The 16,341-nt window shown below is 35.7% G+C and overlaps 1 protein-coding gene across 1 annotated transcript in view; it reads right to left on the reverse strand.

Moving 5' to 3' along the window:
• The window catches only part of RGS18 (regulator of G protein signaling 18), a 29,134-nt gene extending 17,651 nt beyond the window's left edge, over positions 1 to 11,483 (reverse strand). Inside the window, 3 exon segments of the mRNA XM_055581845.1 lie at positions 9,488 to 9,549; positions 10,560 to 10,661; positions 11,138 to 11,483. Coding sequence (XP_055437820.1) covers positions 9,488 to 9,549; positions 10,560 to 10,661; positions 11,138 to 11,256 — 283 coding nt within the window. The 5' untranslated portion in view covers positions 11,257 to 11,483.
• Between the last annotated feature and the right edge of the window lie 4,858 nt (positions 11,484 to 16,341).

Raw genomic sequence — 16,341 nt, forward strand, 5'->3', positions numbered from 1 at the left:
CCTTTAGAATGGACTGGTTGAATCTCCTTGCAATCCAAGGGACTCTCAAGAGTCTTCTCCAACACCACAGTTCAAAAGCATCAATTCTTTGGCACTCAGTTTTCTTCACAGTCCAACTCTCACATCCACATATGACTACTGTAAAAACCATAGCCTCGACTAGACAGACCTTTGTTGGCAAAGTAATGTCTCTGTCTTTGAATATGCTTTCTAGGTTGGTCATAATAATTTCATGGCTGCAATCACCATCTGCAGTGATTTTGGAGCCCCCCCCAAAAAAAGTCTGACACTGTTTCCACTGTTTCCCCATCTATTTGCCACGAAGTGATGGGACCAGATGCCGTGATCTTAGTTTTCTGAATGTTGAGCTTTAAGCCAACTTTTTCACTCTCCTCTTTCACTTTCATCAAGAGGCTTTTTAGTTCCTCTTCACACTCTGCCATAGGGGTGGTGTCAACTGCATATCTGAGGTTATTGATATTTCTCCCGGCAATCTTGTTTCCAGCTTGTGCTTCTTCCAGCCCAGCGTTTCTCATGATGTACTCTGCATAGAAGTTAAATAATCAGGGTACAATATACAGCCTTGACGTACTCCTTTTCCTATTTGGAACCAGTCTGTTGTTCCATGTCCAGTTCTAACTGTTGCTTCCTGACCTGCATATAGGTTTCTCAAGAGGCAGGTCAGGTGGTCTGGTATTCCTATTTCTTTCAGAATTTTCCACAGTTTATAGTGATCCACACAGTCAAAGGCTTTGGCATAGTCAATAAAGCAGCAATAGATGTTTTTCTGGAACTCTCTTGCTTTTTTGATGATGCAGCGGATGTTGCCAATTTGATCTCTGGTTCCTCTGCCTTTTCTAAAATGATCTTGAACATCTGCAAGTTCATGGTTCATGTATTGCTGAAGCCTGGCTTGGAGAATTTTGAGCATTACTTTACTAGTGTGTGAGATAAGTGCAATTGTGTGGTAGTTTGAGCATTCTTTGGCATTGCCTTTCTTTGGGATTGGAATGAAAACTGACCTTTTCCAGTCCTGTGGCCACTGCTGAGTTTTCCAAATTTGCTGGCATATTGAGTGCAGCACTTTCACAGCATCATCTTTCAGGATTTGAAATAGCTCAACTGGAATTCCATCACCTCCACTAGCTTTGTTCAGAGTGATGCTTTCTAAGGCCCACTTGACTTCACATTCCAGGATATCTGGCTCTAGGTGAGTGATCACACCATCGTGATTATCTAGGTGTACATATATCCCCTCCCTTTTGAACCTCCCTCCCACCTCTCTCCCCATCCCACCCCTCTAGGTTGATGCAGAGCCCCTGTTTGAGTTTTCTGAGCCATACAGCAAATTACCATTGGCTATCTATTTTACACATGGTAATGTAAGTTTTCACATTACTCTTTCCATACATTTCACCCTCTCCTTCCCTCTCTCCATGTCCATAAGTCTCTATGTCTGTTTCTCCATTGCTGCCCTGTAAATAAATTCTTCAGTACCATTTTTGTAGATTCTGTATATATGCACTAGAATAGGATATTTACCCTTCTCTTTCTGACTTACTTCATTTTGTATAATAGGTTGTGGGTTCATCCACCTTATTGGAACTGACTCAAAGGCATTCCTTTTTATGGCCGATTAATATTCCATTGTGTAAATGTAGAGCTTCTTTATCCATTGATCTGTCAATGGACATCTAGGTGGCTTCCATGTTCTAGCTATTGTAAATAGTTCTGCAATGAAAATGGGATACATGTGTCTTTTTCGATTTTGGTTTCCTCGGTGTACATGCCTAGGAGTGGGATTGCTGGGTCACATAGTGGTTTTATTCCTAGTTTTCTAAGGAATCTCAATACTGTCTTCCATAGTGGCTGTATCAATTTACATTTCCACCAACAGTGCAAGAGTGTTCATTTTCCCCACACCTGCAGCATTTATTGTTTGTAGACTTTTTGATGATGGCCATTCTGACCAGTGTGAGGTGATATCTCATTGTAGTTTTGATTTGCATTTCTCTAATAAAGAGTGATGTTGAGCATCTTTTCATGTGTTTGTTAGCCATCTGTATGTCTTCATTGGAGAAATGTCTCTTTAGGTCTTTTTCCCACTTTTTGATTAGATTGTTTGTTTTTCTGGTATTGAGTTGTATGCTTGCTTGTATATTTTAGAAATTAATCCTTTGTCAGTTGTTTCATTTGCTATTATTTTCTCCCATTCTGTGGGTTGTCTTTTCACCTTGCTTATAGTTTCCTTTACTATGCAAAAGGTTTAAGTTTAATCAGGTCCCATTTGTTTACTTTTGTTTTTATTTACATTATTCTAGGAGATGGGTCATAGAAGATCTTGCTTTGATTTATGCCATCGAGTGTTCTGCCTATATTTTCCTCTAAGAATTTTATAGTTTCTGCTCTTATATTTAGCTCTTTAATCCATTTTGTGTTAAGAGTAAGTCCTGTTCTACCCATTTATACAGATGAAGAAGCTGAAGTTCAGAGAGTTAAGTTGCTCTGAATCTTACAGGTAGAGAAAGATGGTACAAGGGTTTGAACCTAGGTTTATTTGGATTACAATTATAGAACATTTATCACTCAAGTGCATAAAACAACAAAGTCTTGACTGTTGAGGAATATGGAGATTAACAGACAAGACAGACATGTATAGACCAGTGACTAAGGAAGGAAAATGGCAGGGGTGACTAACTCTGGTGTTTGTGTGTGTGTGTGTGTGTGTGTGTGTGTGTGTGTGTGCGCGCGTGCGCGTGCGCGTGCGCGCACGCACGCACGCTCAGCCATGTCTGACTCTTTGCAACCCATGGACTGTAGACCACCAAGCTCCTCTGCCAAGGGATTTTCCCAGCAAGAATATTAGAGTGTGTTGCCATTTCCTTCTCCAGGGGATCTTCCCCACCCAGGGATCTAACCCATGTCTCCTGCATTAACAGGCAGATTCTTTAACACTGCACCACCTGGGGAACCAAATTGCTTAAGATTGTTTTTAGAAGCTTTCCGGAAATAACATAAGTGCTACTTAAATATCGTCCTTCAGGAATCCACAGAGCACGAATGAGTGTTAGCACTGCACAGCCGCTGTGCTTTGAAATATCATCCAGAGCCCTTTGTTACTATGCTTGGTCTTGAGCTTGACACAGACATTGGAAATGAAGTCACAGCATTAACATTAGGAAAAGCGCTGTGTGCTTACAAGTGCTTGTGGCGAGTTAATCAAGAGTGAATGGATTTTGTTGGCATAATACGAACATAATAGGGATGAATAAATACTAAATAGAGAAACAAATTAATGATGAATTAGAAGAAAGTTCATTTATTTAAAACTTTAAGTAAGTGACTTTTTAAATAATTATACACCATGTTGTGCAGGATTATCCCAGCATACTGGTTATTTCCTGTTTCTCTAGGCACTTAGAGCAGCTGTATGAAGTCAGGTTACAATGGAACCATTTCTCACACAGAAGCAATAACTTACTAAAGAGTTCTTCAGAAAGAAGCAGTGGTGATGCATCTGCCAAAAGTGCCTGATAGAACCTGGGATTAGAATTTACCCTGGAAGAAGCTGGCTCAGTGTGTCACACAAACAAAATGCTTGTAATTGCACGTTTCTAAATTGAAACTCTGGCATCTGTTGGCGTATTTTTCTGATGCCAAGAAACCAAATGAAACAAAAAGTCAAGAAACTGAAGCTGAAAACCCAAGTACAGTGTAATACGCTAAGTACTAGGTTACCTTGCTTCTCCTTTGATATTTGGCTTGTGACCTGCCACAGAATGTTGTGGTTACTTTTGCAATATTGATGTATTTGTGTGGTCCATTTATAATTTAGACTGGACTTTACCTTTTGTTTTTGGTGAGATCAAGTAACTGCTTGTTTGTTATAGGTCAGCTTGACTCAGAAATTTAACTTTGCAGAAGCCTGGAATCTCTTATCCTGCAGAACACCAGTAACTGAAAATTGGGAAGGGCAACTGGAAAAACCACAAGGTGAAAAGTATAAGAAGTGCTCATTTCCTTGCCCAAAGGAAAAGTGAGCATTTCCTTGTAGCCTTTACTCAAAGTCAGTGTTACATATTTTCCACAGTATAATCAGCTCATATTTTTAAATCAAGGCGGTGAAATGATTTACATAGTCTACTTTTATCTTATCTTGTTATGAATTATTCTCAAAACGAAGTTTAGTATAGTCACAATTTAGGGTGCAAAAAGTCCAAGCCAATACTTGTTAATAAAAAGGCTAAAAAAATTGGTATTATTTGTAGTGGCTGGAAAAAAGGAAATAAACAGACAGGTTTTTTCTTTTTAAATTGATGGATACTCCCTTCACAAGAAATAAACTTCTATTTCAAATATTAAGTATCAAGTATATGAGATGGTTAGAAAATCTTTCTATAATCAATCACTCTTCCATATTCTAGATGTATGTCTATAAAATGCTGCAAAACTTCTGATAAAGTTTATCAGCAGTTAAAGTTCAAACTCTAACCTGTTACCTTCTCCAAATCTTTTTCCCCCCTCTACTTCTGATAGATAAAAAGCACTGTTATGTTCCTATTAATACAGAACAAAATCTAGGGGTCTTTGGCTCATCCTTTTTAAGTTCATCTGTTTCTTCACCATTTCACTTTACAACATCTATACACATTCAGTCAGTCAAGTTCATCCATTTTCTTTCCAAAATAGCCCTTGCTGCTGCTGCTGCTAAGTCACTTCAGTCGTGTCCGACTCTGTGTGACCCCATAGATGGTAGCCCACCAGGTTCCCCCGTCCCTGGGATTCTCCAGGCAAGAACACTGGAGTGGGTTGCCATTTCCTTCTCCAATGCATGAAAGTGAAAAGTGAAGGGAAGTCGCTCAGTCGTGCCCGACTCTTCGCAACCCCATGGACTGTAGCCCACCAGGCTCCTCCGTCCATGGGATTTGCCAGGCAAGAGTACTGGAGTGGGATGCCATTGCCTTCTCAACCTTGAGGTTAACTTTGACATTTGTAACAGCCTTGTATGTAGTCCTTAAAATATGCATAGAATTCTACCTTTCTGTCCATCAGAGTAAGCCTTCTAATTAGCAAACTCTTCTGAAATTTGTTCACAACTTGATTTTCTAATGTGTCTGTTCACTGCTCTGCCCCAGTGAAAGAGACCTGTTTGCTCTCCTAGGTTACATTCAAGTTGCTTATTTCTCTGGCCTTTTTCCTGCCTTTTTCTCTACTTAAAAATAACCTTTTCCCTCTGCCTGTTGAAATCTTGCACACATCTACATAATTTCCATTTAATGATTTTCTAAAGCCTACATGAAACATTGCAAGTTCTATAGGCATTTTTAAAAACAATTGTTTTAAAAAATTGTTTTTAAAACACATTGTTTTTAAAAATTGTCATTTTGCCAATTGTTTTGCACATGATGTTATTCAGCAGCAATGTTTTACTTTCAAAACTGTCTTAAGCAGAACCATATACACATATGCATACAAATACACTTACATGTGTGAGTGTAATATATATATGTATATAATTTTATTGGAATTTATTGATTTGCTAAGTTCATTTTGGTAACATTTATTTTCATAAAGTCAGTAAGTAAGAAGACTGATGACTAAATTTGAAACTGATGATTATGAACAACAGATAGTCTGATCCCGGTTTTTGATTGATTGTTTTTCTTAAACTATATCATTGATATATATGAATAGCCTTAAATTACAGATTTTTATGATTTATTTTGCCATTTCAGACAAATCTGTCAATCAACAGGGAAGGCAGGGAAAAATTATACTAATATCTGCATAGAAACTCATGAGGAACAGAAGTAAAATTATTTATGGACTGTGTTGTGTTAAATTTACTATATAACATGTTTGAGTCCATTTTTTTTTCAGATGATCATTTGCTTTTAGGGTAACATTTACAGAAAAGTTAGGAAGCTCAGACAGAGCTACCTCACACCACACCTGCAGTTCCCTCCTATTATTAACATCTTATATTGGTAAGGTACATTTGTTACAATTAATAAACAAATACTGATTCACTATTATTAACTAAAGTTCCTACTTTGATTATATTTCCTTGGATTTTATGTTTTGTGCTTTTTATCAATTTTAAGAGAGTTATAGTTACATTTTAGGAATGAAATTTGAATATAATAGTGGAATTATCAAAATACTCCATGGATTCTTTAGTTTCTGTGGAGCATAGCAAAAACAATGTTCTTTCTGTTTAGTCTTGTCTATTATCTGTCATCCTCAGCCACCCTTTTCCAAATTATGTTTCTCAATAAAGAATTATGTTCTCTCTAGTTCACTAAATAAAATGCACTGTTTAATGCCCCGTGCCTGTGTTGGCTTTCTGCTTGGATGATCTCTTTCTCTCTTTGTCCAGCTAGTGAATTTTTTATTAACCCCCTAAAATCTAACATAAGAACCATCTACTCTATGGCTCCATTCCTTAAAATGCCAATAATTATTCTATTTTGGTTTTAGGATCAGGCATTTTTGTCAAATATTCAAATTTCTCATGTATTTTGTTTTGACTTATCACGTCACTCCCTATTTGACTAATTTAATACATTTCCATTTCCTTTGTATAGATATGACATACAGAATTTGAGAAAATTACACGTTTAACTAAAGGGAAATCCTATAAAATCTGATGAAGTTCTGATGTGTGTGTATGTGTGCACATGAGTATAGGAACTTTCCTTTTTTGTCTTTCTGGCCTACAGTTAAGTCAATAGAAATGAGCTGAATTTAACCATTGCAACCATGAGACTTTTTATGTGACTATTTTAAGTTTTACAGTTTAATATTACAATAAGATTTGCAATTTAGAAAAACTGGATTTGGGGGATTGATAAAAAGAATACCATTAACATAATTTTTTGCAAGTCCAATATAATTTAATTATCACTTTGATCATGAGCAATAATAGTTCTTCCCACTGAAATTTAACCCTGTAAGTGATGCTAATACAGCTTGGAGTAGGTTGCAAAACACAAAAAGATTAGTACAGAAAAAGATGATAATTATTTTTTATAATAACAGAAACCATTTACATTTGAATAGTGTCAAACAGCTATTGGCTTCTTACATATCATTTAATCCTGAGAGAAATTTATTCATATTGGCACTAAAGACATTGCTATCTCCATTTAGAGTTGAGGAAGCTGAATGTAAAAGTGATTAGGAAGCTTAACTAAGGTTATACAACCATTGTGTTACAGGAGAGAAGTGAAGTGAAGTGAAAGTCAGTCATGTCTGACTGTTTGTGATCCCATGGACTATTTACTCCATGGAATTCTCCAGGCCAGAATACTGGAGTGGGTAGTCTTTCCATTCTCCAGGGGATCTTCCCAACCCAAGGATCAAACCCAGGTCTCCCACATTGCAGGAAGATTCTTTACCAGCTGAGTTACAAGGGAAGCCCTACAGAAGAGAACCAGAACTCAGATCTCTAAAGGAGCCAGGGACTAACATTTTTCCTAGCAACAGATCTCATTCTATAACTCAAGCACTTAATATTTACCAGGTGATGTGCTGTGTTTGGAGATCCACATATGAAAAGTCATGTTTCCTTACAATAAACATTCAAATTAGAAAAAAAAAAAAAAGTGAATTCCATTTCTTTTTTTTTCCTTCCCTGACTAATGAAGAGGCATAAGGGCTGAGTTGTGCCCAAGTGTTGGAAATAATAGGAGATTAGAAAAAGAAGTAAGTTTTGGGAGGCATGAATTACAAGGAAAGTTTCACACAGGCTGTAATTAGATAAATACCTGAACTCAGTCACTGTGGAGATGAGAATGGGAGACAAGTTCGACATACATTTGGCAAGAATTTTAACAAAAGTCAAGACATGACTTGATATTGGGAATGAAGAAAAATGGGTAGTTGAAGAAAAGTGAAAGTGAAAGTGAAGTCGCTCAGTCCTGTCCAACTCTTTGCGACCCCGTGGACTGTAGCCCACCAGGCTCCTCCTTCCATGGGATTCTCCAGGCAAGAATACTGGAGTGGGTTGCCATTTCCTTCTCCACAGGATCTTCCCTACCCAGGGAATGAACCCAGGTCTCCTGCAATGCAGGCAGACGCTTTAAGCTGTTCACATTATTTTTCTCCAAATAGGGATAGAGCATTACAGTGAAATGAGGGTGGAGTAACACATTAACTTTTTTCAGCATAAGAGTCCCTTCTTACCACGGCTCTCCATCTTCACTGATGACATTCTTGCCTAAACTTAAGCCTTGGTTTCTCTACCTATATTTTTCTTTCTCTGACTCAATATAACAATCCAGAGGCAGAATCTATTTTCACTGGAAGTGGGAGAGTCTTCAGGGATTGTCTGCAGAAATAGGATTCTCTGTCAGTAAACTCAGGAGAACACGAACTAGTTGCCAAAACCTTATAGAGGGTGAACAGTTAGGGATGCGAATACTGCAGGACATGAAGACAGCCTAGACAACGTTGGTTTCAGCGAACAGTGCACAGTACTTGGGGCTGAATTACAAGTACTGAGCTCGCAGCTGACCCAGCAATAGGAGCGCCTGCTTCCAGTAGACACCGCGGATGCGGAAACGACTGACAAGTGCTGTAAACAGTAGTCAGCCGGGGCTCATTCAAAGAATGAGGTAAGGAATAGGACTTGGATGTACAAATAAAAGTTGTGGACTAGACGAAACCTGTGGCTATTTGGCAGTGATAAAGCGTTGCTTTTTAAGCAGACTCTGCGTGATTTAGTGTGGGGAAACAATGAACCCTGTGTTTTTTTAACCTCATTGCCTACTTAGCTCAACCTGTCAATTTTCCTACCTGAAAGAAATCTGAATAAAGATAAGAAAAAAATTGCTTACTCACCTGCTGCCTTAGGAAAGTTGACTCTTAAAAAGTAGCAATTCTGGCAGCCTGTTCTTAACCCTTACTTGAACAAACTCAGGATTTGTCCTTACTTTCCATCTCATCTACAATGCTCCACCTTAAATGGCCACCTAAACCTCAGCTCCTCTGCAAAATTCTGATGACTGACTGATTCAACCAGTGAATATTTATGAAATTAAACAACATCTCTTCTCATGAAGGTTTCTAAAATGTCCATCAAGAGTATTTTTTGATCACTTAACAATAAAAATAACATAGATAATATGGGATTTAATAAAACCAAGTTTCTCATGCACAAATTATAAACACTGAAAATTTTTATTCATCCAGTGGATGAAACTGGATGAAACTATCCATCCAGCACCAAGAAATATTTCATCCACAAAAAGTGGTTTTTAATAGCATAAATATATTTGAAAAATACGCTTTATTTTTAAACAAAAAATACTGTTTATTTGTTAACCAGTCTATTATTTAGTTATTTTTGTGGATCAGAAACTCAGATTGCTGTACAATTTCAATCAGGCTAAATTTTTGTGACAGCCTGTTTTTGTACAGTTACATACAAATTTCATATACTTTTCCATTAAAGAATAAAGTATTTGGGAAAAATAGCACTAACCTTTATGGGAAAGCAGTTTGTCAAATGATTCACCCCATTTTATTGCTTCTTCTGGGGAGACTCTGTTTGAGAAACAAAATGTTTTATACTGGAACATGCAGGAAGTCTATTTATGTATCTGCTGCAACATATGTTATCATATTGCTCTTTTCGGTCACATTTCACAGGATTTCTCCTTTGATTATTATATGAAAGATCGAAAGTATTAGTCAAACTTCTTTTGGATTTTGCCTATCAGATGATGTGTTAAAATAACACTATCCTCTCTTGAGTTATTTTATTTTCTAAAAGAAAAACTAATCATGTCTTCAGTTAAAAACAAAGAGAAGGAAACCAGGTCAGTTATCTTTCTTAATTCATCATATAGAAGAACCTAAACTGACAGTATCTTTTAGTCAAACTTTTTTTTTAACTGCAATTTCCTTGAAACTTTCACCACAATATGCAGCAATTTTTTAAAAAAATAGATACAGGAAGTTTGACTAATGAAGCTTTAAAGATGTAAGAAATATGAAATGTTTTTAATGCAATAAATGTTTTAGAAATGATAATTGAGAGAATTGAATATATTTGTCTTATATCTTTTATTGGTCATATTTTCTGTTTGGAAGAATTTGTATTATCCTAGTATATAAGCTTATTCCATTTTCTTTTTAAACTAAAGAAATGGCTAAAAATGACAAGACATCCCTTTTTGTGTTTTACGTTATATTATACCCAGGGTGTTTTTTCCGAACTACTGAAGAAAGAGATGAATAGTACTTTTCAATGACATTGTGCACACTCTTAATGAGTATTTCATCAGTTTATAAGGAGTAAAATATATCATTTAAAATTGACAGGCATATAATTTTAAAAGAGCATCTTTAAATTTTTACGAGATTATTTAATTCAAGCTATTAAAATAGTTTAATTTTATGGAATATTTCTAGTTTTTTTGAAATGAGATCTCTAACCTTCCTTATATTACTGTATAATTTCCAATAAAATAGGAATCCCTAATTTCCTCTTTCTTAAATCTTTAATGATAGAATCAGCAAAATGTCCCCACAAATAATTACAAGTTATTCACCTTGTTTCTTTGGCCAATTGCCCAGATCTAGTGGAGGTAGTATCATCATAAAACACAGGTTTCTGTACCAGAAGACTTAGCCTATTTCTTTTTTCCTTAGCTCTGTAATGAAAAGGCATTAGCTTCAGGACAATTTGGATGACAATTAAAATCTCTCTTTCTGACTGTCACACAGATTTGTGACTGGTAATCACATGAACACCCTTTCTCACCCACCTCCACTCCTGACACACTCACAGTGGTCTTATTGAGAGTCTTATTTAAATACTATGTTTGTGGAGGAATTAAGATAGCGTATGTGAAATATATTTCTCCCCCCCATGACTGTAAAATATTTGAGATTATATTTCAATAAGTATTATTACTGGTTCTTCTGTATGGTTAAAATTGTTGGACTTAAAAAAAAGAACACTTTACATTTAACAATTGTTTACTTCTAATAAATACTTTTTTTTCAGCTGTAACAGTACAATCAATATATTTTCAACCAGATATTTTAAAAACAAGTGCTAAGAAATATTCAACGTCAATCATGTTTTTAAAAGTAAAATGCTGATTTTTAAAATTATGATTTTTACCTGATTTTGGCTTCTTTGCTTGTTTCTTCTTTTCCTGAACCGTGTATTAACTTGAAAATAGTTTTTTCTTTTGGTTCGCACATACTTAATTAAGAAAAGAAAACCAATGATGTTTCCATCTTCTCTCTCTAAAATGAAGAGATGTCTAATTTATTACATCTTTCACTTGTTAATGCTACTCCCTCGTTATACATGGTGTAGTAAAAAGTTATCTTGATTCTGTCAGCAACCTTTTAAAAAAAAATCAAGAGCTTATGTTTCTGCCTCTGCAAAAATATAGAACTGAGGAACTAAAGTACAATTCAGTCCAGAGTTGTTTAGGGAAATGATACTACAAATTTGCAAAAGGCCTCTTGGTCTCCAAGATAAAGATTAGTATTACCACAGTGCCACTTCTCTTTCTAGTTTGTGCAACCAGATGATGCTTTAATAGACTCAAATGACACCGTCATTTCCCACAGGAACTTTTTGAAAAGGACTTTAACGTGTGTAGTATGCATTAAAATGTATCAGGGCAAAGTCCTACACTAATCATTAGGAGATATTTCCCTTTTTCTTAAAAAAGTATTTTTCCTAATTTAATTACATTGAATTAGGTAAATTACATTTAATGACATGTCATGTAATATTAATCACATTTACTTAATGTATCAAAATAAGAATATAAACCATAGAGTTTCATAGTAGAAGAGGGCAGTTAAGAAGCATTTAATTCAATGATTTTTAAACACAGGTCCATGGAATGATTTTAGACATTCATAAAATGTTTACCAGTCCATGATGAAAATGGGAAAAAAAGATAATATGCAATTTTTTCTTGAACCACATATATTTTTGATGTGAAGCACTTATTTTGAATGTCTTTAATGAAATGTTTTTAATTTCTTTATGTCTTTAATGAAATATTTTAACTAGAGATGGCAGTGTGTATGATTGTTTATGTTCTTACTAAAAAAGAAATGGCAACTGTATGTTTGCTCAGCCTCCATTTTCTTTTGTTTCATGAATCCCAAATACTTCAGAAATGCTAATGTCGACCATAACTCACACTAAAAAACAAACAAACAAAAAACCAAAAACCCAGGATGCAATATAGTAAGTGATTTATTCTTATGAAGTCCCAGAGGTTAGTAGAAGAGGAGATCTGGAATTATCAGAGCCTTTGATCTCCAGTAGCTTGTGCTTTAGTGTTGCCAAATCTTTGATATCCAGTTGTGAATGCTTTAATTACTCTAAAATTCTATATATTAAAAAAAGTTAGCAAATCTAAAAGAAAATTTTTTTCCAATCTTTTGAGTGACTGATTTTAAGAAAATAGTTATTATTAGGGATTATTCTTAGGGATTCACAGGGATCCCTCTTAGGGATACCAACTAGGAACTAAAAACATTTACAGAATTGAAATTAAAGAGTTTTCATATATATTCATATATACACTCCTGATTCTATAACTTTTACTTTGAGCATATTTTAAGTTCACGTTGACTGCAAATTGAATGTTAAAAATATTATACATGAGGGAATTTTATATGGCAAGTCTAGCTGGAAACAGATGTTGATAATGCAGGTACACTGTCATCATGAAGTCTTCTGTTCCCTAGGTGAATGAGGTCAAGGGCAGATGAGCAAGGATATCTTCTAGTCCCTAAGACTGTATTTGAATTATTATAATCCAGAGGAGTGAGAGACAGGAATTTACTATTTTCATAAGATTTGCTGAAGTTGTGTGCCAGATGTGCTCTTCATGGGCTGATAGAACTATGGAGACAGAGATTGTAAAAAACAGACACCATTACATCAAAGGCCTGTCCAAAGATCCGAAGAGAATTGGGAGATGTATGGACTTCCTCTGGGTGTAAACAGACAGGTGGAAGCAGAAGAAAAGAAGGGTAGAGGCTACATGATGACCTGAGCTGATAATCATTCTTTGGGGTGCAGTTATCCTTTAGCTTGAAGAGTATTTTCCAAAGGTAGGTTCCTAGGTTGACTGTTGATTTTCTTTTTAATTTTGTTAAATTTCAGCACTTTTAAGATGTTACATTTTTGTCCCCTGGTATCCATTATCCCTGATGGGAAGTCAATGGTAATTTGTATCACATTTGTTACTCTCTTTTTTCTCTTTTACTCTCTTTTCTCTCTGACTACTTTTCAGATTTTTTGTTTGTTTTAATCTCTGAGTTTAAAAAATTTGATTAAGATGTGAAAGGTGTTCATTCATTCTATTTGGGATGTATTTAGCTTCTCGGATGTATGGGTTTATACTTTTCATCAAAATGAAAGCATCGAGTCTCCTTTTTCTCTCTTCCACTTTCAGAAACCCCAATTGCAGCTGTGCTTGACCCCTTGACATGGTCCACCTGGTCACTTAGGAACTCTTCAGTTTTTTCAGCCTCATTTCTTTCCGTTCCTCAGATATTTTTTCATTTCTAGGTCTTGATAGAAGTTTTCACCAATCTTTTCTTCCTCAGTGTTCTAATCTGTTGTTAGATTTATTCAGTAGTGTTTAAAATCACAGTGCAAGAAATTTGATATTTTTACAGTTTGCATTTTTCTCTTCATTATGTTCTTTTTCTTCGAAGTACTTGAACATATTTAAAATATACCTTTATTGAAGTCGTTTTCTGAAAATTTGTCTCTGTGGTTCTGGGTCTGATTTTATACTGATTTTTCTCCTAAAAGCATATTTCCCCACTCTTTCAGATGTTGAATAATTATTTATTGATGCTGAACATTTTGAATTTTATAATAAGTATCAGGACTTTGTTAGTCTTTATTTAATGATTTTAGAGTTGGTGTTGGTCTGGCAGTTACCTCAGTATCAAGTTTGTCCTTAAAGACTTTTATTTAAACTTTGTTATGGTGAGCCTAGAATAGCCTTAATTACTAAGATACAAGGATTCTTAAATTTCAAATGAATTCTCAGGGTGTTCATTAAAGCTTTTCTATTCTGGATGTTAAGTACTCAAATGTCCCTTAGCCCTGTGTGAGCTCTGAAAATTAACTTATATCTTATGATTGGTATCCTTTGTCAATACCCATAGTGTTTTATCCTGCATATAAGCTGCTTGGTGTTCAGCCATGCTCAAAGGTACAAAGCTACAAACTTCTTGAGATCTTTCTAGTACTTTGCCTTGCAAATTTCACCTCTCTTTCATTCACTGAATGTAGATCACTATTTCCTCAACTTGGAATAGTACTTTTTGCTCTATTTAAAGAATGCCCCTGTAAACTTGGTCTCTAAATGAGAGTTACATTTCTTCCCTGAACTGAAGTCTTTAAAGAAGGCAGTTGAAATTGTATGGTCCACTTCATCTGTTTTGTGTTAAAAATCACATATCTATGTTGCCTATTGTCAGTGTCTGAAAACAGTTGTATTATATATTTTTCCAGTTTTCAAGTTGTTTATGGTAAGACATATGTTATATCAGTTAGTCTATCATGATTAAGGCCATCTTTGTGATAAATGTATGTCTGCTTCTTGTTGTTTAGTTGCTAAGTTGTGTCTGACTCTTTGGGACCCCATGGACTGTAGCCCCCCAGGCTCCTCTGTCCATGAGATTTCCCAGGCGAGAATACTGGAGTGGGTTGGCATTTCCTTCTCCAGGGGATCTTCCCCACCCATGTCTTCTGCATTGGCAGGCAGATTCTTTACCACTGCGTCACCAAAGAAGCCCATATATCTTGTTACATTACTGAATTCCATTATTGGTATTATTGCTCATAGAATTACTTACAGTTTTTCAGTTAGTTTTCTTGATTCTCTCAATAAACAGATTCTTTATAAATATTAGTTTCAACGACCCTTTACTAACTGTTATACTCTCATTTATTTTCCAGCCTAATATTATTGTTTTATAACTTCAATATAGAAAGTTGATAGAACCTTTGTATTCTTTTCCTTGGCATAAGGAAAAATTAAGACCCACTAAAATGAGGCTTAGACTTATCTTTTGTGAATATGTGCATTTATATGATTATGTTCCTTGTTCTCATCTTTCCTTAGTATAACTTCGCAAGGAACTTCATACATTTCTTTGCTTATTTTCACATGAAATTAGTTTTCTTGTATTGTTAGAAACTAAAGCTAAGAAAGCTTAGCTTTTGCTTATCTAATTTCAATAATTATCATGATGGTAATATTGGTATTATCATTCTGAGACTGCTTTTATTTATTTATTTTTTATTTTATTTTATTTTTAAACTTTACAATATTGTATTAGTTATGCCAAATATCGAAATGAATCCGCCACAGGCATACCTGTGTTCCCCATCCTGAACCCTCCTCCATCCTCCCTCCCCACACCCTCCCTCTGGGTCGTCCCAGTGCACCAGCCCCAAGCATCCAGTATCATGCAACGAACCTGGACGGGCGACTCGTTTCATACATGATATTATACATGTTTCAATGCCATTCTCTCAAATCTCCCCACCCTCTCCCTCTCCCACAGAGTCCATAAGACTGATCTATACATCAGTGTCTCTTTTGCTGTCTCGTACACAGGGTTATTGTTACCATCTTTCTAAATTCCATATATATGCGTTAGTATACCGTATTGGTGTTTTTCTTTCTGGCTTACTTCACTCTGTATAATAGGCTCCAGTTTCATCCACCTCATTAGAACTGATTCAAATGTATTCTTTTTAATGGCTGAGTAATACTCCATTGTGTATATGTACCACTGCTTTCTTATCCATTCATCTGCTGATGGACATCTAGGTTGCTTCCATGTCCTGGCTATTATAAACAGTGCTGCAATGAACATTGGGGTACACGTGTCTCTTTCCCTTCTGGTTTCCTCAGTGTGTATGCCCAGCAGTGGGATTGCTGGATCATTTCACGCCAGTCAGAATGGCTGCGATCCAAAAGTCTACAAGCAATAAATGCTGGAGATGGTGTGGAGAAAAGGGAACCCTCTTACACTGTTGGTGGGAATGCAAACTAGTACAGCCACTATGGAGAACAGGGTGGAGATTCCTTAAAAAACTGGAAATAGAACTGAGACTGCTTTTAAAAATGAATAATTAGTTGATGTTTTTATTTACCATTCTTTGTGTCCTTGAGAAGAAGAATTTTTAGTGCAGAATAGGGGACACACAGATGCAATAAGGAAGAGTTTAATTAAAATCTCATTAGTCTTGAAGTCAGATTTTAGCAGCATAAGTTTAGGAAGTTGTTACTCAGTTGGTTATTCTTTTACATCGCA

This window comes from Bubalus kerabau, chromosome 5, assembly GCF_029407905.1.
Source record: "Bubalus kerabau isolate K-KA32 ecotype Philippines breed swamp buffalo chromosome 5, PCC_UOA_SB_1v2, whole genome shotgun sequence".
NCBI lineage: Eukaryota > Metazoa > Chordata > Mammalia > Artiodactyla > Bovidae > Bubalus > Bubalus kerabau.